General features: G+C 40.5%; 5 protein-coding genes across 9 annotated transcripts; 3 read left to right on the forward strand and 2 right to left on the reverse strand.

The window, feature by feature from the left end:
* The first annotated feature begins 6 nt into the window (after positions 1–6).
* Positions 7–11,583, forward strand: LOC124326975 (MAP kinase-activating death domain protein-like). 4 transcript variants are annotated; one of them, XM_046785716.1, is made up of 27 exons: positions 7–409; positions 486–618; positions 690–879; positions 944–1,101; positions 1,175–2,156; positions 2,221–2,431; positions 2,499–2,600; positions 2,683–2,933; positions 2,996–3,133; positions 3,201–3,395; positions 3,455–3,709; positions 3,771–4,086; positions 4,146–4,265; positions 4,329–4,471; positions 4,530–4,688; positions 4,758–4,973; positions 5,040–5,282; positions 5,344–5,490; positions 6,072–6,346; positions 6,409–6,625; positions 6,687–6,756; positions 6,818–7,020; positions 7,082–7,261; positions 9,305–9,313; positions 10,495–10,567; positions 10,644–10,690; positions 11,091–11,583. In XM_046785716.1, exons 1-27 carry the CDS (start codon positions 19–21, stop codon positions 11,175–11,177), a joined length of 5,511 nt encoding a protein of 1,836 aa, XP_046641672.1. In that variant the 5' UTR covers positions 7–18; the 3' UTR covers positions 11,178–11,583. The 4 variants fall into 4 exon arrangements, with proteins under 4 accessions (XP_046641672.1, XP_046641674.1, XP_046641673.1 ...); XM_046785718.1 differs by lacking the exon at positions 11,091–11,583 and adding an exon at positions 10,821–10,969; XM_046785717.1 differs by lacking the exon at positions 9,305–9,313.
* LOC124327272 (mediator of RNA polymerase II transcription subunit 19-like) lies at positions 11,571–12,817 on the reverse strand. 2 transcript variants are annotated; one of them, XM_046786263.1, is made up of 3 exons: positions 12,376–12,817; positions 12,063–12,334; positions 11,571–11,998 (listed from the first exon to the last, which is right to left on the reverse strand). In XM_046786263.1, the coding sequence occupies exons 1-3, from the start codon at positions 12,578–12,580 to the stop codon at positions 11,654–11,656; spliced, it is 822 nt and encodes a 273-aa protein (XP_046642219.1). In that variant the 5' UTR covers positions 12,581–12,817; the 3' UTR covers positions 11,571–11,653. The 2 variants fall into 2 exon arrangements, with proteins under 2 accessions (XP_046642219.1, XP_046642220.1); XM_046786264.1 differs by having other exon boundaries at positions 12,063–12,319; positions 12,376–12,809.
* A 56-nt stretch (positions 12,818–12,873) lies between these two features.
* Positions 12,874–14,227, forward strand: LOC124327328 (required for excision 1-B domain-containing protein-like). The gene is made up of 5 exons (XM_046786335.1): positions 12,874–12,966; positions 13,269–13,417; positions 13,492–13,629; positions 13,695–13,893; positions 13,955–14,227. The coding sequence occupies exons 3-5, from the start codon at positions 13,544–13,546 to the stop codon at positions 14,129–14,131; spliced, it is 462 nt and encodes a 153-aa protein (XP_046642291.1). The 5' UTR covers positions 12,874–12,966; positions 13,269–13,417; positions 13,492–13,543; the 3' UTR covers positions 14,132–14,227.
* On the reverse strand, positions 14,105–15,553 carry LOC124327295 (GTP:AMP phosphotransferase AK3, mitochondrial-like). The gene is made up of 6 exons (XM_046786290.1): positions 15,429–15,553; positions 15,214–15,360; positions 14,994–15,146; positions 14,831–14,930; positions 14,508–14,765; positions 14,105–14,434 (listed from the first exon to the last, which is right to left on the reverse strand). Exons 2-6 carry the CDS (start codon positions 15,335–15,337, stop codon positions 14,401–14,403), a joined length of 669 nt encoding a protein of 222 aa, XP_046642246.1. The 5' UTR covers positions 15,338–15,360; positions 15,429–15,553; the 3' UTR covers positions 14,105–14,400.
* Positions 15,554–15,848: 295 nt separating this feature from the next.
* Positions 15,849–22,920, forward strand: LOC124327000 (formin-like protein). The gene is made up of 17 exons (XM_046785776.1): positions 15,849–16,465; positions 17,469–17,552; positions 17,703–17,869; positions 17,950–18,217; positions 18,292–18,434; positions 18,509–18,558; positions 18,633–18,769; positions 18,832–18,960; positions 19,055–19,102; positions 19,206–19,384; positions 19,479–19,944; positions 20,017–20,227; positions 20,335–20,462; positions 20,560–20,724; positions 20,795–21,074; positions 21,143–21,420; positions 21,512–22,920. Exons 1-17 carry the CDS (start codon positions 16,310–16,312, stop codon positions 21,845–21,847), a joined length of 3,225 nt encoding a protein of 1,074 aa, XP_046641732.1. The 5' UTR covers positions 15,849–16,309; the 3' UTR covers positions 21,848–22,920.
* Positions 22,921–23,073: the final 153 nt, after the last annotated feature.

Consider the following 23,073-nt stretch of genomic DNA (forward strand, 5'->3'; position numbering starts at 1 on the left):
GAAGAAGGATCGTGAGGAATGGCGTCATCGGGTGGAGGAAGTGGTGGTTGCGACGCCACCAAGAAATACTTTTGCCCGCGATTGATCGACTATTTGGCCATCGTTGGATCACGTCGCCCGGCTGGCTACTCGACTGGCTCCCGCAGTAAAGCTCCTCCTCCTTCTTCTGGCCCTATTGGGTCAACAAATCCATTAAGTGGAACTGTTGTTCACGGGGGAGCTGGGCACGCCGTGACACCGGAGCTTTTACGTCGCTACCCGATCGATGATCATGCCGATTTCCCGCTACCGCTCGATATGGTTTATTTCTGCCAACCAGAAGGTTGTCTCTCATTGGGCAATCGACGGCCCGGAGACCATCGGCGTGACATTGATTCGTTCGTCTTCACTCTGACCGATAAGGATTCCGGTACGTAGTATAATTACTGGATTGTCACTGGCTTCTCTTTCAATCAATTCCCTTTCTAATAACTCAAAAAAAAAAGGGAAAACGAGATACGGCGTCTGCATCAACTTCTTCCGGCCAGTCGAACGGCTTCCTTCGAACGCATCCGTGTCATCAAGACGCGATTCGTGGAGGGATTCCATTCACCGAAGTTCCGACTCCGCCTTTTCTAGGTATTTTTCTTTCCTTTAGTAACTATGGTACGAGAGAAAAAGATTAAAAACATGGCGTTGATCGGATAAAGCGATCAAAGGAGTACAATGGCGCCAAGCGATTCGGATCGCGACTGCTCCAGTGCACATCGCTATCATCCGGCTGATCCAGCTTCTGGTGTTAAATGGCCCTATCCTTCATCCGGAATGACGGGTGTTAATCAAGACTCGGAGAGCGGAGGATCTCAACCGCCTTCGCCTAGAGCCAGTCGTAGGAAACAGGTACAAAAAAGAAAATTAATAAAAACCAACACAAGTTCTAACATAATACATTTTTATAAACCAGCGATCACGAAATCAATACTTGACTTCAATCTGCCTCCTATCTCACCACCCTTTCTTCACCCTGTTCCGCGAGTGCCTTGTCGTTCTCAAGAAACTTATCGACGCATGTCACGAAAACGCATCCCCCAAGCGACTAGGAGCTTCTCGGCTGACTTCAAGGTTCGTTATTACTTTTGTCTATAATTAAATTCACAATGTAAAAAGGCCTGAATGCGAAAATGCAACTCATTAGGGATTCGGTGTGGGGATTGTTGACGGGCCAAACAACGGAGACGGCCTCGTCTATAGTTCTCCATGACGTTCGTGACATCGAGACGTGGATCCTTCGTCTACTCAGCGCTCCGGTGCCCATCCCGGGCAAAACTCGAGTCGAACTCGAGATTTTGCCACGTTCACTGCAACCTACGCCTTTGGTGTTCGCCCTGCCCGACCACACCCGTTTCCCCATGGTCGATTTCCCGTTGCATCTGCCATTAGAGTTGCTGGGCGTTGATACTTGTCTCAAGGTGCTCTCCCTTATCATGCTCGAGCATAAGGTAATCATGCAATCACGCGATTACAACGCTCTCTCCATGTCCGTGCTGGCCTTTGTTACCATGCTTTACCCGCTCGAGTACATGTTTCCCGTCATCCCGCTCCTGCCCACTTGCATGAGCTGCGCCGAGCAGCTCCTGTTAGCTCCTACGCCTTACATCATCGGCATTTCGGGATCGTTTTTCCAGCACAAGAAACATTTCAAATTGCCAGACGATGTTTGGCTCATCGATCTCGACTCGAATCGCATCAGCGTGCCGTCAAGGGCCGATGAAGTGCCATCGTTACCTGAGCCGGAATGTAGCATACTACGCAATCACCTACGTCAGGCGTTGGCCAGCATGAGTGGAGAGGTGGTCCTTCCTAGGGCAGATCATCCACATCCACATCAACAACAGCAACAGCAACAGCAGCAGCGTGGAAGTCACGATTTCTCATCCGAGATGGGTCATGGACATTTCAGTCCATTCATTTATGGCAACGATGTCGATTCGGTGGATATTGCCACTAGAGTGGCAATGGTCCGTTTCTTCAACTCGCAGAATTTGCTGGCCAATTTCGCCGAACACACTAGGACACTTAGGCTGTATCCACGACCCGTTGTGGCTTTCCAGATCAACAGTTTTCTCAGGTCGAGACCCAGAGCTGGACCGTATCTCCACAAATTTGCTAGGACTCAAGTAAACACAAATTTGAGTAATTACTATTGAAATTGAAGGCTAAATACTAACATTTTTAATACAGGCCGTTGAATTCCTGGCGGAGTGGAGTCTGTCGCCGACCAACGTGGCCTTTCTACGTGTCCAGACGGGCGTTTTCGATCCGGCCATTATCGGAGACAAACACAAATGGTTCAGCGATCGATACGAGCCACTACAATTCGCCGTTTGGGACGAGGCCAGCTCAATGGACAGCGCTCTTCGCTCTCTAGGCAAACACGATCAAATTCAAACCGGTATTTACTGGACATTCTAATTTTTAAAGTTAACCGTTGTCTTCTATTTAAATATCAACTTAAACAGATGAGAGCGGCTCAGATTCAGAAGGCGGGGGTAGTTCCAGTTCGTCCTACTCTTCACTGAGCGATCTGGTATCCGAGCAACGAACGCCGGATGCGTCACCTGGTACGTAACTCGTTGTAAATAGAGAACAGAAGGAAATAGAGACACAACCTTTTACGCAATAACCGGATCATCATATTACCAGGTCCTGGACTTCAAGCGGTTCCGATGACGTTGTCTAGTGGACTCGATCTCAAATCGATTTACCGACCCCCATCAACCCTTCAACTCCCAGGTGGAGGATCTGGGCTAGAAATGAACGAATCCGCTTTCTCCCAACCAGAGTCAATGTCTTCATCTTCGTCACAAAGTTCCATCGGATCATCTCACGGCATTCAAACGGAATTGGCGGCCGAAAGTGACATCATCATCACTAAACCCCGCAACATTTCAGAGGTAAATGACATTTTCCTATTTTAAAAAATTAGGTTAACTTTAATGTATTTAAATTTAAATAGGATAAGACCGATGACGTGTTCAACGCCTCTGATTCGGAGACTGTGGTGCCCAGCATCAGCCAGGATTCGCCTACCCAAAGGAATGTATCGATTGATAGCGCTCCACCATTGGAGAATGAAGTTGCCCATGCAAAAATAGTATGACCTAATTACAACCGAAATAAACAAATCATAACTTTACAACTCTCACTTCTCCCCAATCTAGGTAACTAGGCCGTCTAGTATAAGTGTGATGACTGATCGTTCGATGAGTACGGGATCCAGCGGCTCCAACAATTCGGCCCATCGACAGAGTAGTCAAACTTCATTATTTGAACAGTTGGCGACTCAAGCCAAAGATTTAGTTCGGGAGAGCACTAGACAAAGCAGCCAGGAAAAACTATTGGCTCAAATGGACAAAGTATTATTCCATTTTCTATTAAAATCAACAAATCTTGTATTACAATGCCTTTAATTTAGTTCCGAATCCAAGCCAAAGAGAAAATCTCAGATGCTGCCAGACAAACTAGCGAAGATGGTTTCTTCAATCCATCCACCTTGGAGCAGTTTACCGCTGGAGCTAGACGGGCTGCGGAGGAAGCTAGTCGAAGTGTTCAAGAAGCATCACGAACTCTAAAAGAAGCTTCGGAAGACATTACGGCCGTTAGTAAAAATACCATCGGAGATTTCACCAAGAGCGCTAAACACGCTGCTGCCAAAGGCGGATTGCTCAAGGTAATGAAGCGGAATTAATGAAGAATAACGAACAGGATATAATGAATGATTAATTACACAGGCACTGGGCAGTTCTCGGGAGTCGTCTAGCAATCTTCCAGTCGGATTACGTTCATTGGGTTCGTTAGGTTCGCTTGGATCACGAAGTTCCGTCACGCTCGCCGAGCCTCCACTGGCCCAGCAGCAGCAGGAGATCCAGCAGCAACAGTCGCAATCAGCCATGAGCCACTCGAGTCACCAGGGAAAACTCGTTCGCAGTGATAGTGTCAGCAGTCAGCGGGATGGTTTATCGGGCGGACGTGATTTCCTTTCCAGCGTCAGTAGCGAACTGAATGGATTAGCAGCTCAAACGACGAGCATGTTCAGCGGATTGTTTGGTAATTGACCCTATTATCCCAAACTTTGTTTCTTTTTTTAACTAGTGAATCCATTCCAGGCTCAAAAGGTTCCAAAATGGGACAGCCTAATTCGCCACAGCCTTTCCGTCTACACCCGAATGCAGAATCTGCTCAACGAGCAAAAGAACGACAGCCACCGTTCGGTCCATTCCCTAGAAGTAGGAAAGCCATTTAAATCGTATCTTGAAACATTTTTTTATTAAATTAAATTCTATTCTTAGCTAGTAGACGCGGTTTAGTAGAAAAATCATCTTTGATTCGACATACTTCTTCAGCCAAAACCAAACGACCTGACAATTCCCAGCCATCGCAGATTAGTGATCGATCAGCCAATGCTATCGATAGTCAGACACTTCTCAAAGATGTAAGTTAATACCTTTAAATCCTGTGAGAATAATTAATCATGAAATTTCGGTACACAGGCGGTCAATCAAGTGATAGAGGGCGAAGGTGTCGGATGGTTAAAGTTGAATCGCATCCGCAAATTGATGGAAGATGAAAACTATCGAAACCTTGTGGTTAGTCGACTTAATAAGACGTTAGATCAAAAGATTGGTCCCGATGAACACATCGACGATGTGGTAAGAAACTAATTGGAGAAATCCAATCAAAGAAAATTATTAATTGAATTAAATTGTAACATATCAAAGTGCGTTTCTCGGGCGGTGTGGAAGGGAATGTTGAAAATGTTGATAGCCGTCACTGCAGGCCTGGAACAAACTTACATCAATCACGGCTCAGGTGGAATGGCTTCATCTTTCCAGCTGCTGGAAATCGCTCACACCCATTACTGGACGAAAGATATCAGTGATGGCAAGTTTTCGGATTTTGCATCGACTAGCCTCAGCACAGCTCAGCCTTCACTGGTAATTATTATTTAAAATTAATGTCATGGCATACAATTATCACGATGGATTTTTCTAATAATTTAGCGTGGGAGTCCGATGGGCAGTCGGGAGAATTTACCTTCACCTCACAGTCCACGTACGAGTGTTTTGGCAACCGAATCGGACAGAAGTTACAGCAATTCGCCGGAATTGGCTGGAACGCCAGTTCCATCTCGAATGTCACGAAGCGATGCTTCTAGTCCTGAACCGGGTAATCCCGACATTCTACGCGAGTTATTGGAACGCAAACGCAATCTCATGATGTTGTCTCTACAAGGAGAATCCCAAGTAACATTTTTTTTTAATTTTGAAAATGAATTGAACTTATACAACACTTTAAAACATATAGGCTAGCGCGATAAGTGGTGACGGTCAAGGATCGTGCAGCGCTTCAGAAGCGGGCAGCATTATTACGAATCCAGCTTTCTATCGTCAGAAACTATCACATCAATCCTTTCGGAGCACCATGTCAGATGGAGAACCGGATCAGCAACAGGTAATATACTGTTCCAAATTTGGGATAAAGTCGGTTCATTAAGTAGGTAGCCTGTAGCCTATTCTTTCACTATTACATCATTCTACTACAATAAAACCTGCCAATAGAATATGATAGAAATGATGAACTTACTCAAAATTGCCTCCAAATATGAAATATCCGAATAGTTCATCAACACAGTTGTGACGTGTGAATAAAAGAGCGCGAAAATGAACGACCTGTTCCATTCCACGAAAAAACAGACAATGAGGTTTCACGACCCGAAATCAACCTGAGCTGTGTTGCAATTTCAAAAATGATTAAGAATATTTTTTTAAGAAGATGAATACCTACCCCAAATATTTTAAATAAAATGCTTTAATCTACTAAAAATAATTGCAAGATTGTGATTAAATTAGAACTACTTACAAATTCAATTCAATGTTGTCTCTGAAAACGTGGGTGGGTGAAAACGTGGAAAGTGTTTGTATTTTATCATTGTGTATTTTCGCTTTTCTGTACGTTTGTGTACAGTAATTGGGTAGTTAAAGTATTCTTTTACCCAAATTTAATTTCAAAACTTTTTATCTTTCTCAATTCAGGTTGCCCGGGGCTTCGTTCGGCAGAATGCAGCCGGTTGGTCATCAAAGTCTTCGATAACGACCGGTTTTCGCTATCACGCTGGTAACATGGTCACCACGGCTGGAACTCCTAGTCCGGAATCTGTGAGGATGTACATTTTCGAGGGTCTTCTCGGGAAGGACCGATCCAGTCTGTGGGATCAGAGTCAATTTTGGGAGGATGCTTTCCTTGATGCAGTCTCGCAAGAAAGAGATCTTGTGGGCATGGATCAAGGACCCGGAGAAATGATGGAAAGGTATTCTTTATTCAGAAGTGCATTACTCTAGTTTGTTTTAATTCAAAACTGCTGTGAAATAGGTATAAGTCACTGAGTGAAACGGAAAGAAAAAGACTGGAACACGAAGAGGATAGACTGCTTTCAACATTGCTGTACAATTTAGTGGCTTTCATGGTCATGGTAGACGTGGACAAAACGGAATTGAAACGCAAAGTCCGGCGATTGCTAGGCAAATCTCACATAGGATTGGCTTATAGTCACGAAGTTCACCAGCTTTTAGATCAAGTCGAACATTTGGTAAGATTTAAATGAATCTAAATTGAAAAGAACCGTGAATTCAAACGATACCCTATTTCAGAGAGGCAACGATATTGATTTGAAGCCATTCGCTTCACGTCAAATGCACAGGCACAGTTTTACCGTTCAAGGTAAGTTTTGATGGATGATTATGATTAGTGAATAATAATGATTAACAGTTTTACCGTTAAGTGGGAACTGATGCTTCCGGTGATTTGCGATTCCTGGAAGTTCGTGACGACGGCCTGATCCTGCGTGCTGTTAGCGGTGCCATCATGGAGCGCTGGTGGTTTGAACGCATCGTCAACATGACCTACAGTCCCAAAACGAAAATCCTCTGCCTTTGGCGACGAAATGGCGGCCAAACGCAACTTCACAAATACTACACCAAAAAGGTATTCAATTAATTCAATCATGTCCTGTTTTCCCCTGAATTCTAATCCTTTTATTTCTCAGTGCAAGGCCTTGTATTACTGCATCAAAGAAGCGATGGAAAGAGCTGCAGCTCGAGGTGCTGGGGCACTGCCCGGCATGGAACTCGGAGGTGAATTTCCCATCCAGGATTTGCGGACAGGTGAAGGTGGTCTCCTTCAGGTGTGCATCGAAGGTGTTGGTCTGCTCTTCGCCAACAGTAAAGTAAGTGTGACGCAATTCAATTCAAATCCAAGTCTTTTCTCTCTTTTTTTTTTTCTTTTTTGGAATTTCTCGAAACATTTTGTGTTTTTTGCTGAACATTTCGAATCGCGTCTTGAAATCTTCTGTAAGATTGCCAGAAATTACTAATGCCAGCTCAGCTGTGAGACATTTTTTTTTCATTCTTTCTCGTCTGTTGTTTTTTGTCGATGAGGGGTTGGCCGCAAAGAGTCTGAAAAGCATGACGCAATAGATCTCGCTATGAAGCCAATTGAAGCCAATGCCTCGCTCGACCGTCGTCATTATTTTATTGCTGCTGTGCTGTTATTATCAACAAACTTAGACAATAAGGACCCTCTCAAAATTGACTGACGATTCTATATAGTAAACAAAAATTGTAGACGAATCGCAAGGATGATTTAATATCGCCGTTCTTGCCGAGATCGAAACAACATGTTCCCGAGGTCCTATCAATATTTTTCCTACGGGGCAATACGCATCAATGAATTCATTTCATTTTTCTCGTATCGTATTATTAGTAGTCATTTCCCCAGATTTTTATTTGAATGAGTTGGACATTAGATTTTTATTAAGTAATTGCGCGAGTCCCTCATAATGTTAGCCCGAACAGTTATCGTTCTCTTTTTTCTCGTCTTTAACTTTGGTTTTTCGCCAAAGAATTATTAATCATCATTTATTGTTTCAATCATAAAGAGTTGCATGTCGAACAATTTGATTTCATACTTGGAAAAAATATTTTTAACGTTTTTAACCTTTTTCAATTCTACTTCTCTGGTTCATCTCGTATACTATCTATATACTCTTTTATGGATATTAAATAGTCTATCCTACTTTACAAATTACATCTCGCTGCGTTTCTTATTCTTCTTTTTTATTTTTGGTTGATTTTGACGACAAAAAGTTCGAAAAACCTTATTTTTCAGAAACATTTCAGCAAGTAAATAATCACTGATGTTTTGCTCGTAGCCGTTCGTTATCAATATTCCTCCATCTCTCTCTTTCTATCTTTCTCTTTCTCTCTCTCTGTCTCGTCTTCCATCTTGCAACACATTTCTCTATCTCTCTTTAAATGGCAAGATGATGACATTTATTATTAGTTTGCTCTCAAACTCAACTTGAATGTTGAGTCTTTTATATTTGGCTCTTCTTACATATTTCAAACCCATCTGTTCTCTTCGTATTCGAAACATCTCTAATTATCTCCGTCGGAAACGTGACGAATAATCCAGAGATAAATTTACGTAAGCTATTTATCTATCCTGTCACGTGCAACGCGAGGACGACGTTCCTATACAAGAAGAATTTTTATTTTAAAGAAAGAAAAAAGAGCCATCAACTTGGTTTTTGTGTTTTATTCCTCTCCTCTCTGATTTCGGCTCCTTTTGATGATGAGAAAACCGGGATCGGATCGGAAGTGATCACGTAGCCTTTTGGCATCTCGAACCCGAGCGCTTATCTGTTCTGTTTGGTTGGTTAATTTGTACCATATTATAGCTGACTTATCTACTACTGGTATTGACATTTTTTACATTTAAAAAATATCCCAACTTAACGGCAGGAAGCGCTTTGTTGACCTGCGGTTTCGGTGGTACGAACGTCAAAAGCTGATACATATTTCTTCCTAGAAAAATATTTGAAAACAAAATTAACTTTTTTTTTTAAACATTTGTTTCTCAATAATTTTGAGATGGTCCTCGGATTTGTTTATGATGATAATAGTCCATTTTGACTAAATAGGCTATCTAAATTATAGTTAGGGGAGAGACAATCTATAAAAGACGCTTTTGAAATATTAAACAAAGAAAAGAACAAAGAAATCAAAACATAAAACAAACAACAAATACTTTTCAGTTGCTAATTTGTTATCGTCGAGTCTTGAGTTATTCAACCGCGTATGATTTTCTCTCTATCTCTCTCTCATTTCTTTTTTTTTTTAATTCTCTCGTTTCTATCTGCTCGGCCATTTATAAATATATGTAAAACTATATTTTAATGGCGGCGCGCGCACTACTTCCTCGATTGCAGGATTTTGAGGTATATTATACATCATCCATCATCCAACTGATCCTGATTGTTTGTTGTTGAACTTTTTGTATGATTTTACTATCTAGCTATCTCTCTATCACTTATTACTATTTCTCCCACATTATTTGTATCGGAATTTTTTCATTTTTCCCCCCTTCTTTATTACCACAATTATTTCCGACTTCTTTTTCTCTTATCATTTGATTTAAAAGAAAAAGAAAAAACAACTTCAAAGCAAACAAAAAAATCATTTTCTCCCATTCTCTTTCCTGTTTTCGTTTGTGGTCTGTCAAGTTTCTTTGACGATGTTTCTTTATTTTTATTTATTTACAATCATCTCCGACACACACACACACACACGGTTCTCAGAATGCCAAGTCTCAAATTTAAAAAAAAATACGTTGTTGATACACACATGTCAACGTCATTACAAAAACACGTACAATTATATTATATATATCCTAGTTTTGGTTGTAGCGTTGAACGTTTCAGTTTTTGGCGTTGCACTCCATCTGACCCCCGTTGACAAAGTGGCTATAATCTATTCCCTCCCCACCAAACAAAAAAAAGAGACTCTACTATTTTGACATGATTCTTCGAATCATTTCCTATTACAATAACCCTATGTCAGTCTGTTGAAGTCTCTTTTTGATTGTCCGAACAATCTACCTGACACCAGACTATTTCTTTCTTTTTTCAAATAAAAATCCACATCGGTACAGGAGCTTCGTCCCAAACGCTGCTGTGCTTCATTTATTTATTTTTTATTAAAGCAATCGTCGTATTTTTGTACCCTATAATGTTTCATTTTCACTCTATATTTATTCTTCATTTTGCCTTGCCAATTCTTCAACTTCCCATGTCTCTCTCTCTCTCATCTCTCTCTCTTGATTGCACGGCGTTTGTTTGTCGTTTCTGTTTTCGGTTTGGTTATTTCTTCATTGCATGGCGAGCATGTCACTTTGTTCCATTTTCGGTTAATCGAATGCTGTCGTCGAAATTTACCGTAGAACTATCTTAGACAAAAAAAAAACACAACAAAAACAAACTATCCCTTTTTTCTATTGATTGATTAAATTCAATTCTTCTCCTTGGCTGTGTTGTCTAATGGCTTTGCTTCAAAATGATAATTCTTTTTGAATATTCCTTTTTCTTTTTCTATTTGCCGCCAATTCATCATAATCGTGCAGTTTTTCGTCCGGCTGGATTACATCCGCAAATGCTTCACCCAAAAAGGCGGAATCTTCGTTCTGGAAGAATACAGTAACTAATCAGAAAATTACATCATTTGATACGTATTACATCTTACATTGCTAACATTCCGATTCTTTTCCACCAGATCCAAAAACGAGACAAATACTTCAACGCCGATATCAGTCAGCTATGGTAATTGTCAATTCACTTCCGCTTTCTTTGCATGCCTTATTATTTCATTAATTGGAAAATGTTTATTCCTCTTTTTATTTATTTTTCTGTTTGCCTGATTTTTAACCTATACCTGCACGCTACCGTTTAGGCCAACGAGATAGCATTAGCAATCCATCGTGTCTTTTCTGTCCGCGTGTCTATGGCCATTCAACAGTCTTGTTGAGTGGATTAAACTTTCAGTTTGATAAAGACGGTCTGCATCCACTTATTCTGTTTCTTTGTTGTGATCCGGTCAAAGGCAAGTTTCGTTTTGCTATTTGACCTGCTTTTTATTTATTTATTTTTCTTTTGCTGTGTCTTTTGTCGAATCATTTGTTATTATATTAATCAACCTTTTTGTTCTTTAAAAAAACAACAGGCGGATCAGATTTGTTACGCTGTTCTCTGCGTGTTTTCTTACGTGGCCGCCGGAAGCGAACAGCGAAAAAAGGTTGAGCCGACTTGAAAGCTCATCATCAATCGACCAAGCAACACACACCAGTGAATTCGGACATCACTTGATTCGCTTGTTACCTTTTAGTTGTTGTACTTAAATGATTACTCGTTCGTTTTGTCGTACGAGGCGTCGCAATAATAATTATCTAGTCATGGTACGGTTCATCAAGAAATTTGAACCAACAGCAGTTGGCAAATTTGCGTTCGAACATTCACTGTTAGTATTTGTAATTAATGAATATAAAATTGTTTTACCCTATTGATCATATCATTTGAGCGATTGTGACTTACGTGTAGCTATCGTGACGTGCTTATCATTGTTTTTGGGCAAGCCAAACGCTATAGCTTTCAAACTCCGATTTAGAAGAAAATATTTAAACGAATGAATAATAATAAACAAAAATTCACTCATTGAATGGAATTTTATTTATACTCTCGAAAGAAGCAGAAAAAATTCGAAATAAATCGACGTGACAAGAAGGTTTCTCAAAGTAAGGGCATCATTCCAGGTGGGTTACTGTTTGAATTTGTAGTACCGATTGAGGCTGACGCTCCTGGGTGCTCTGGACTATGCTTCTGTTTCTTTTTCTTCTTTTCCTTCTTCTTCTTCTTGCGATCTTTCTCATCTTCGTGTCGCTTTTGTTTCTTATGCTTCTTTTCGTAGGATTCACCGCCCGAACCGGCTCCTCCCTCTCCCACCACTCCAATGCCCGGTCCAGCGATTCCAGCTCCAGTTTCTTGAATTGAGATCTCGCTACTCTTTTTGTGTTTCTTGTGTTTCTGTTTTTTCTTCAGTGGGGCCAGGGAAGAGGTTTGATACTGCTCAGGCAACTATGAAAAAAGATGTGGAAATTAAAATAACAATTATGTGATTTGCTGTCTAAAAGTCTCTTACTGGTCCTGGATGAAGACGGAATCCCGCAAGTTGAGAGGAATTCAAGAATACCAACTCTTTGCCACCGATAGGAGGTTTTTCAATGATGGATCTTAAGGATGAATTGTCTGTGTTACCAGGAGTATCAATCATGCCAGGTAATCCAGGTAAGAATGACGATAGTGAATCTTTGAATTTTTTGCCACTGAATTTGTTGTATGAATGTTCCAAATTGTAGTGAGCCATTAAATTTGTTGCTCCGGTTAGGTCAGTATCTCCTGCGATAGATTTACCTTGAGTGAAAGAATGATACAGTCACGTAAAATATGTATACCTGGCAGTTCCTTGTGAAGATAAAATGGTCCGGTATGAACAATTGTTGGGGTCTTTCCAAGTGATATGGTGGTTTTCAGTGTTCCAGTGGAATCTTGCTGCCTGGGAACAACTGGGCTTCGATTTCCTCTTGGAGAAGATCTTGGAGAATTCGGCTCGAATCTCCGAAGAGAATCGGCCACTTGGATGGTGAATGATTCCGACATTTTTTGTCAAAAACTTTTACCCTTTTTACTCGTTAGTATGAGGTCATCGCTTTTAAAATTTCCGTATCCGACTAGACTGACCTTGGTCGAATCCAATATATCGTAGTAATTATAGATATTAATAAATTATTCAGGCAAATGTTGGATGCCAAAAATGACAATTGACAGAGTAAACACAGCAGCGAAAAAGCACAACGAAACACCAGCGCCACCTGTACCCAAAAGATGTAACTAGATGCTCCTCTATGCAAATATTTTTGCCCGAGGACTTGAATTGGCCAAGAGTTAGCGAGCACGCTTTCAAAAGTCAAAAAGTCACACGAGGTTTAGACTCTGTGGCAGTTGCTAGGGTAGATAGTTTTGTGTCCGCCTCGTGTGATTTAATGGTGAGTTTAATCACAATTTTTTTCAATTTCCGTCTGGTAATAGTATCAAACTGTTGATGTATATTTATTATTCATGTTATCAAAAAATATCTATCTAGCCAGAGGTCGAATTCAACTTTCGAATTCGAGTTCGGCGTCCTTCAATAGTCTCAAGAAAAGTCAGAAAACTGGCTGAAGGCAGAGGCTGTTTTTTTTTAAATAATCCTTATCTCATACTCCCTAGTGTATTGTAGAGGGGTTTTTTAAAGGCCAGACTCAGCTTTTCCAACCCAGTAACCCAGCCCTTTTTTTGTCTGTCTCAGAATTGACCCTAGGGGCGTTGATGAAAGGACCGGGTCGTCACCCTTAAAATATAGTCGTCCTCTTTATTCTGGAACCACAAGTCGTGATGTTACGAGGATAGAAAACCTACCTTCGCAACCGTGATAATAGGAACTCTGCTTCTCCAAAGGTAATTATTTGTATAACTTAGGCTTATTTCCTTTTAAATATACAATACAATTCTTATCTTTTCTTTACCTATAGATCGTTCATTCCGTTTTGTTCGTTACACGTTAGTAAAATTATAATTCTCAACATGGATGGAGTCACAGCTTATGGCCTTTTGAGGAAATTCCAGCAATTGCAAGAGGAAAGGGTCCACACCTACAAGATTTTTCATGAGTGAGTTATATTGTTATTTAAAAAATTTCACATGAGGTAATGTTTGCATGTATTGTTCTTTCCAGAGGACATAAGATTTATCTGAGCACTGGACCAAATTATGACTTTATCCAGTTTCGTACACTTGTTCAAGACATAACTCAAGACTTTAAGCGAATCTCTGAAGAAATCATTAAAATTGAGTGCCAATTGAGAAATATGCAGCCTGAGCTGACATTGCATGTTATCAAAGTTCAGGATTATGAGAAAAGGCAGCTAGAACTGGTAAAAAATTAATAAAGATTTATATTTAAAGATTTATTTAACTCGTTGATTTTGTGTTTAGATGGCTAGATTGCAATTGGCTAAACAAGAGTTGCAAGACATGCAACATATTGAGGATGCTGAAAATGATATTCTCATGCGTGAAGTGCATCACTTGAAGAAAGAATTGGCTGTTGTTCAAGACAAGATCAATCAAAACATGGAAGCTGTGTGTTACCAATTGGCTGATCTGATGTAATTTTTATTTTCATCACTGAAGATTTTTCTCTTCCCACATTTGCATTAACCTGTTGACAATCTAAAGAAATACAGCATCATAATGCTTCTAACTAAATTTTGCATTCTTAATTTCTATTTAACATAATTAAATTCTTGGCAAGTTATTAAGTTTCAAAACTAATAAGGGGAATGTTAAAATGCAAAGTTTTCTAAACCTCATTCCACAGTATATTCTTCTGATAAGTATCACCAAGTAATGCAGGAAGATCATAAGGCAGCATGCAGCATTCAATTAGATTTAGGTATGCTTTCTGACAGAAATCTGCAATACAAAACACAATCTGTTAAACAGTATTCTTTTATAATGTAAAAATAATTCTAAGCCTAAGACATACCCATGCACTTTAGGCCAAATTTCATTTGTAAATCTCCCCTTAAATAACTTTAAGATACCATGCCCATCATAGAATTCCAAGATTGGCTTAATGTTTGCTTCATATGTTTGCAATCTTTGTCTGACAGCTTCAGGCTTGTCATCATCCCTTTGAATTAGTTTTTCACCAGTTACATCATCAATACCAGGGACTTTAGGTGGATTGAATTCTGTATTGTAAACTCTTCCACTAGCTATGTGAGTCCATCGTCCAGCAATCCTATAATGATAACATTGATAAAGGTTAAAATCTTGTGAAACTTAGAAAAAAAAATGCACTATTACCTTTGAACAATTTCCTCCTCAGGTACATCAAGACTTATTACAACATCAACATGCTCTTTCTGATTCAGTGTTTCAGCCTGTTTTAAAGTTCTTGGAAATCCTTCAAGTCAGAAAAAAAGCTGAACAATATGCATTAAACTAGTGAATGTGGTAAACTATTTACCATCAAGAAGCCAACTATGATGTTTCAAGAGTGCAAGCTCATTAATGATTAATGCAGACATAACATCATCTGGGACTAGAGAACCTTTGTCCATAAAGGTTTTGGCCATCAATCCAACTTCAGTTTTAGCACCAATTTGTGAACGTAACAAGTCTAAGTGTTTAAATGATGGTTTTTTACATGAAAGGGTGAACAGGAAATGATTATCAGATAATCTGACCTCCGCCAGACAAGTGTTTCAACTTGAAATCACGAACGATCCGTGAAGATATTGTTCCTTTTCCGGATGCTGGAGCACCAAGAATAATCGCTCGGAAAATGGGGCTTGACCGTAGAGCAGACATGAGAATTGTATGATTTAACTAACCTAAATATTCAGCCAGATAAAATCGTAAGAACTTGAGCTCGTAGTTTCCGAAAAAAAAAAGCACTTACTGATACGTGAAGGCCACTTCAAACCGGAGCTCCCGTTGCGCTGACACCAATAACAAAACAGCAGTAGAATGTTTTGCTTTAACGTAAGCGGTAGGCCTAAATTTCATGGTTAGATTTTGTTTTTTGTCAGTTCCTTAGGCTGCCTACTGTCGGCACCTGGCGGCGAACGGTGGATTGGCTAAGCAAATGAGAATTTTTCAGGGAAAATAGGAGACATGACGCATTTGTAAATTCCCCAGTGATTTTCCAAAAACAGAAGCACAAATTCCAAATAAAACATCGAGACCCTATTAATTTTAGGACAAGGTTCTGAGAAAGGAGAACCGCAAGTCCGGACCAGGCGAAACTTTTACTTCCAACTACCGCTGCTCGAGGCGGCGCTGTTGGTCCACCAGAGGGCTCAGAAAAAAAGTTGAGACGTCGCCCATTGTTTTCCCATTCAGAATTTGGAATTTACGATGCGAGGGAGTGAGAGTACGTTGCCGGCCGTGGTTATGTAAAGAACAGAAGGCACAAAGTTAGTCAACGCCAACGGCAGTGAAGCTCAACATCATCATATATACGTCTGTCTGAATTGTAGCTCTTATAGTCCGATTTGGCCGTCCTTCAATACAAGTGGACTCTGTGACTGTCTTGTCCAAACAAAACCTTGTGACTTCTTGATTTTCCAGAAACTTAACTCGCTGGATACACAAGACTTAACTTGCTGGATTCACTCAAGCCAACGGAATATCCATGTATTGTGAGAAAGGAATGTGTTGTCCCACTTGCAGTGCCTTGTGTCTTGATGTGAGAAGGTGTAGCAGCCCACCCGTGTTTCAAGCTGGAGGAGTTTAACAGAAATTTGCCTCGAAATCAAGTTATTGCCCTGTTGATTAGAAATGGGCAATACAGACAGCAGTATGGCAGAAAGTGATCATCATCACAAAAGGGTACCATCGTCTATGCGGCATAAAAATCGCGAATCTCCTGCATCTCTACCAAAACAACCCAAGCCTGACCACAATGAAATTGAAAGAAGATTCAATCAAGTGCTGGTAACTATAGCTGTCATTAATACTCTCGACTCAGAATCGTATATCGGACATGTTTCACGAAATTTTTCGATTGTCTATACAAAAAAAAACCCTCAAAAGCTTAGAAAAATGTAATTTTATACTTGCGTACGTAGACAACACAACCAGCCCCTTGGTAACTAAACCAGTATCATGAAAAGGGCGGTGTCATTTGTTTGGAACGAATATGTTTGTATATCCTCGCCAAATTTCAGAAATTTTCGTACGTGTCCCGAATCAGCAATGACATCACCGTCTCAAAGATTAATGAATGTAAATTTTAATCGTGTTTGTTTCCAACCCGAAATCCCGTATGCGAAACACCAATAATTCCGTAGTGAAGCCTCGTCTCGCTGTTTTAGTTGTTTCAATAACTTTTTCCCAAAATCATTAAAAAAATATTGCGCTTATACCAGATTTAAATGATTTCGATTGAACTAGAAAAAGAAAGCTGTTGTAGATCTTTGTCCTGTGTCGTCGTTTCCTTATCACCGCCATGAAAGTTAATCTTGCGTTTGCGCAATTTTTTACACTTAAGGATGTGGTGGTGTGAGAGCGCCCTGATCCGGTGTGATTGAAATTATAAGATTTCCCGGTGAGCCAGCCACTTGGGAAATCAACGATGAAAATTATTTTGTGTTCTGTTCAGGAAAAGAAAATTTCGCCTTTTTTAAAAATAAATAAATGAAGTAATCCACTTTATCCAGTGGTTGATTGTGTCGTTTAGAAAAATATCATTAGTCATCGTTTCTGATACGACAGGATAGTTAACTGTTATCAAAAGTGTAGTTAGAAAAGATGAATTAACTGATTAGCTCTACCACGTAACCCAGTTACTTAATTGTCCAGACTTCCTCTGTGAAATTACAAATTAATTAGCCACGTCTGGTTCATTTATGTCCGTGTAACATGCCGTATAAGAGATCTCGTCATTAACTTGGAAGTGTGTGTTTTAATAAAGAGTATGTGTCTTATCTTTAAATAGGCCTCTATGGATCTGCCTCCGGATAAAGTTAAATTACTACGGCAGTATGACGATGAGAAGAAATGGGACATGATCTGTGATCAGGTAAATACACTTTTCAGTTTCCCACGACGAACAAAACATTTGGTTCTGCTTAGTTGACTAGCAGAATAGTCTCCACCTAGTTAAGCATGAAACATCATAAAGTGAGAACTATACAAATGTATTCTATTTTAATGGACCCGGATAAAACAGGAACGCGTTCATGCCAAAGAGACGCCGCCTTACTATTTGCGCAAGCTCAAGACCTACTTGGACCCTAAAGCGTCTCGAAGTTCCAAGAAGAGGAGAATGGTGAGCAATTCAACGTCCACCCAAGTTCTTCGCGATCTGGAAATCTCCCTCCGCACGAATCACATCGAGTAGGCCTAGATTTTTCTCGCGTGTGCGTAGTTTATCCTTGAAAGACTTTCTAAATACTTGTTGCATTACTTCCTGGCAGGTGGGTCCGGGAATTTCTAAACGAAGAGAACCAAGGCTTAGATGTCTTGATCAGCTATCTCGAGTTCCGATTATTGATGATGAAATACGAGCTTAAAGTGAGAGAGGACAACGACTGGGAGGAGTCGATCAAGAAAAAACTCTCCAATGGTAGTAGCGTTTCCAGTTCCACGACTCCGATCCAGGAGAAACCAGCCGATAAGGTGGAGAAGACGGAGTTGAGCTCGCCGCGATTAAAACGAGCGACGAAACATGTTGCCAAACTGAAGGTAAAAACACGCAGAGGGTGTGTCGAGGGGTTGGTCTACTCGAAAAATCTAATCCTGAGCTTGAAACATTTTAGATGGGCGAATCCAAAGATGATATCCACGTTTGTATCATGTGCTTGAGAGCAATCATGAATAACAAATACGGCTTCAATTTGGTGATTAAACACGACGAAGCCATTACTTGCATTGCCCTGAGTCTCAATCATAAAAGCCTTCGGTAAATCTTTTTATGTAGGTTTAAACATTTTTGGAATGCCTTGTTTACTTATGAATGAAATCTGTCCATTTTAGCACCAAGGCTCTAGTTCTAGAATTGCTTGCGGCAATTTGCCTCGTCAAAGGTGAGTCGATTTCTCACGAGACATCTAACAAATATTCACTTTGATAAATTTTGTTTCGTATTGGCGTCAAATAGGTGGCCATGAAATCATCCTGGAATCGTTCAATCGCTTCAAGGATATATGCAGTGAAAAGCGCCGCTTTCAAACTTTAATGGGATACTTTATGAATTTTGAAATGTTTCATATTGAATTTATGGTGGCCTGCACGCAGGTAAATTGTCTATAAATAATTTCACTGTTGTTCGTGATATTCAAATTTGTATTGTTACTTAGTTCATCAACATTGTCGTGCATTCGGTGGAAGACATGAACTTCCGAGTACATTTGCAATACGAATTTTCCCAGCTGGGCCTTGACGACTACTTGGAAAAGCTGAGGAACACGGAAAGTGAAGAACTCCAGGTAAGAAATATTCTATTATTAACTTGTTTAACGTTAAACGTAAACATTAATTACAATAATCATCGTGTCTTTTTTTACTTTTGTGTATTGTCAGGTACAAATATCTGCCTACCTCGATAACGTTTTCGACGTTCAAGCCTTGGTAAGTGACATGGGCAATTAACCACAAGTGAAGCTTAGAACCTTCTCTCGGGATCTTGTAAACCGTAAAAAAGAAAATAACAAAAGCAATTATTATCCAACAGATGGAAGATAGCGAGACCAAAACAACCGCTTTAGAGAAAGTAGCTGACCTCGAGGACGAGTTGGCTCTGGCTCACGAACGAATTGCCACGCTCGAGTATGACGTTCTCAGTCGGCAAACGGAAATGGAACAACAGATTTCTTTAATCAAAACGGAAAAAGATGAATTAGCAGAAATGAAGTAAGATGAGAAATGTTTGTTTTTATTTCAAAATTTATGTTTAAATTCATTTCCGAAAGAAAAATGCTTAAACTATGTTTTTGGGGTGTAATAGATCATGTTTGGAGGCGGAACTTTCTTCCCTGCGGTATAATGTTTCGATGCGTGACGAAGAGTCTCGTCACCGGCAGGTTGTTCTCGAGTCCCGGATCCAAGAGCTAGAGACGATGACGCAAACACTACCCCTTTCTGGCGGAAATGCCACATTGATCACGACTACGGCTATTGCGAAACAGTCGGCTGCTCCCCCTCCGCCGCCTCCACCGCCGCCGCCACCGCCACCCATGTCACCAGCGTCTACTTGCGCTCCTCCTCCTCCTCCCCCGCCCATGATGGGGAGTTCAAGTAATAAAACCTCACCTCCGTCATCACTTTCACCTCCGCCTTTCCTGGTGGCACCTCCTCCTCCGGCTCCTGACATGGGAATGGCTCCAAGTGGGGGCAATTTCACCATCAAGCGCAAGATTCAAACCAAACATAAACTTCCTACGCTTAACTGGATTGTTTTAAAGCCAAACCAGGTAAAAATAACGATGCCATCAAACCAGCTTGAAAGGCCATTAAACATTTTATTTTTTTATGAATGTGTGAAGGTTAAAGGGACCATTTTCAACGAATTGGACGACGAGAAACTTCATAGCCTTATTGATTTCAACGAATTTGAAGAACAATTTAAAATGGGCACGAATATGCCCATGCCCAATTCTAACGAGGAGATTGATGGACTGGTCAGTCAGGGTAGTAAAAGAATCAAGAGACCGGAATTGCTCACGTTATTAGAGCACAACAGGCTCCGGAATATCGGTAAATATATTTCGCGATTTATGTCTACGGAATGTAATTGAATCTCTTGCTCTTGCAAAACGGTGACTTATCTATACGTGTGTTATTTATACTATTTTTCCTTGAAGCTATTTGCCGCCGTAAATTGGAGATGCAATTGGAAGATGTTATCCGAGCGGTCAATGCTCTAGATCTGAAGACCTTCTCCTTGGAGAACGTTGAAATTTTACAACGAATGTTGCCTACGGAAACCGAGGTTAGTTTTGGGTGTCAAATAAAAACTTGTGATAACCTCAGAGCCAACAAGTTAAAGAAAAACATTCAAAAATGTGCGTGTGCTTGATGAATTTCAGGCTAAAGCTTATCGCGATTACGCCATTTCCAAGAAAAGTATCGATTTGCTAACGGAGGAGGATCGCTTCATTTATCGTCTTAGTCATACGGAACGTCTAGCAACGAAGCTCCAGGTCATGTGTTACATGGGCAACTTTTTCGACAATGTTTATATGATAACTCCGGTACGCCTCAGCGCAAATAACGAATCCTTAGAAATGCCAACTCGCTAATATTTGTTTTTGTGCCAAACAGCAAGTTCAAGCCATTCTATCTGCGTCACGTTCGCTGATGGCTTCCAAAAAGCTTCGCTCCTTCCTGGAAATTGTTTTGGCTTTCGGTAACTACCTTAACAGCGGCAAACGTGGCCCAGCCTACGGATTCAAACTTCAATCTTTGGACTCTTTGGTCGATGCCAAGTCTGGCGACCGCAAATTGTGTCTCCTGCATTACATCATCGAGACCATTCACAAGAAATTCCCCGAAGCCCTTCACTTTGATGGCGAATTGCGATTCGTCGAAAAGGCTGCCACCGGTTAGAAATGATTATTTAATGAAATGAATAAGAGGATAGATTATTTAAAATTTATTTTCCCCCTACAGTTTCGCTGGAGAACGTTCTCAGTGATATCCAAGAGCTTCAGAAAGGCATGGATATAACGCGGAAGGAATACGAGTTGAGAAAAGACTTGAAGGATGAGAAACAAAATGTGATTCTTAAGGATTTCTTAACGAACGCGGAAGAAAAACTGCGACGATTGAGGGCCGACTCCAAAGCCGCCCAAGACGCATTCAACGAGTGCGTCGAGTATTTCGGAGAGCGTCAGAGTGACGCCAACGCTTTCTTTGGCTTGTTTGCCCGTTTTATAAAGACTTACAAGGTTTTTATCAATTTTATTTTTCAAGCGTATTTCTAAATCTGTGCGAGTGTTGTGAAATGAAAATGTTTATCTGATTTTTATTTGTTTACAGCAAGCCGAGCAGGAAAACGAACAGAGGCGGCGCCTTCAGCAGGCTGCAAGTGTTTCTTCACTAGCCAACGCCACAACGCCACGGAATGGCGGAAATCCGCGACGTCAGCAGGAAGCGGTCATCAGCGAGTTGCGAACTAGATCGAATCAAATTCAGGAAAAGAAACTTCTTCCTGCTGATGAAGTCTACCACGGAGCGTTGGAAGACATTCTTCTTGGTCTCAAATCGGAACCCTACCGACGAGCCGACGCGGTCCGGCGCTCTCAGCGGAGACGGAACAACACCGCCACCAATCGCCTGTCGAAAAATCTAGAAGATTTAGATTCAACGTTCTAGGCCTTAGAAATAGGCCTACACGATTCCTAGTTATATTCAAATGACCAATATTAATTATCTTTCCAAGAGTGACCTTTTTTTAAAAGAAACGAAGAAAAAGAAAACCCAAATCCACGTTTTTTTTAAAGTTGGAATTCAGGTATAATGAATGCAGGAGAGATTTGAAAACACGACGCACAGAATGCTCAGCGTATCTTGTTTTAAAAAAAATAATGTGCCCCCCAATGAAAACAAAAACGTACGTGTGAAAGAATGGCTTGAAACAGTTGCTTACAAATTGACTGCCGTACGAAGGCTTATATTCCTCCCCATTGCTCTCGCTCATCTTGTTTTTTTTTTAGAAAAAAGGGTCATCATTTGATCAATTTTTTTTTTTAGGATTTCCGGTCTCATCGACAGAGATCGTCTTATCCATTTATTTTGTTTGTGTCTCTTTTGTTATTATCACGCGACGCTTTTAGTCTTGGCAGTTGCTGCATTCTGGAGGCATTGACAAGTATTTTATTCCCGCGGGAGCCCACAACTGAAGAAAGTAATGGAGCATATCCAAAACCCTCAGGCTCGCAATGTTTTTAAATAAGAGATTCGTCTTAACCAAAAGAAATGTTTATCAAATATTTTGAAAAAGGAAAGTTTTTTGGGGGGTTGGTAGTTTTTCCCACATTTTATGATGTAATTCGGTATCGACGACCCCTCCCCTGACGCGCTGTGATACCAGTCAATACATATGTGACGACCAGACAGCCCCATCAAAAAGGAAACAAACGGGAACAGCAAAAGAAGAAAAACCTCATATTGCCTCTTGCCTTGTTCATTTTTCAATTCCCCCCCCCCCCTCTTGCCCCCATATTCCTATTACGGTATTCTCAAAAAAGCTTTTTCGCCTTAAACTTTATACTTTAAAAAAAATTGACTTGTATGAAAGAAGAAAAGAAAGATTGTTGGCCTTGAGGTTACATCCTTGATATCAAATTCGACGAACCTTATTATCTGCAGTCTGCTGGAGGTATCACACAAACCTTACGGCTTGATAATCGTTTCGTCTATTTCCAATACACAGATTTTTACTATAATCAGCAACCTTGTAGTTCCTTGCACGAGCGAAATTCTCTTTCCATCCATATGGAAGCGGTTCGTTTATAGCAGGAAAACCGACCAAAAAACATATGGACGATATCGAATATGAGCGAGCGCTATCATCAGGCAATCACGCTGCTATCATGATG

Source organism: Daphnia pulicaria, chromosome 2 (assembly GCF_021234035.1).
Source record: "Daphnia pulicaria isolate SC F1-1A chromosome 2, SC_F0-13Bv2, whole genome shotgun sequence".
In the NCBI taxonomy this organism is placed as follows: Eukaryota; Metazoa; Arthropoda; class Branchiopoda; order Diplostraca; family Daphniidae; genus Daphnia; species Daphnia pulicaria.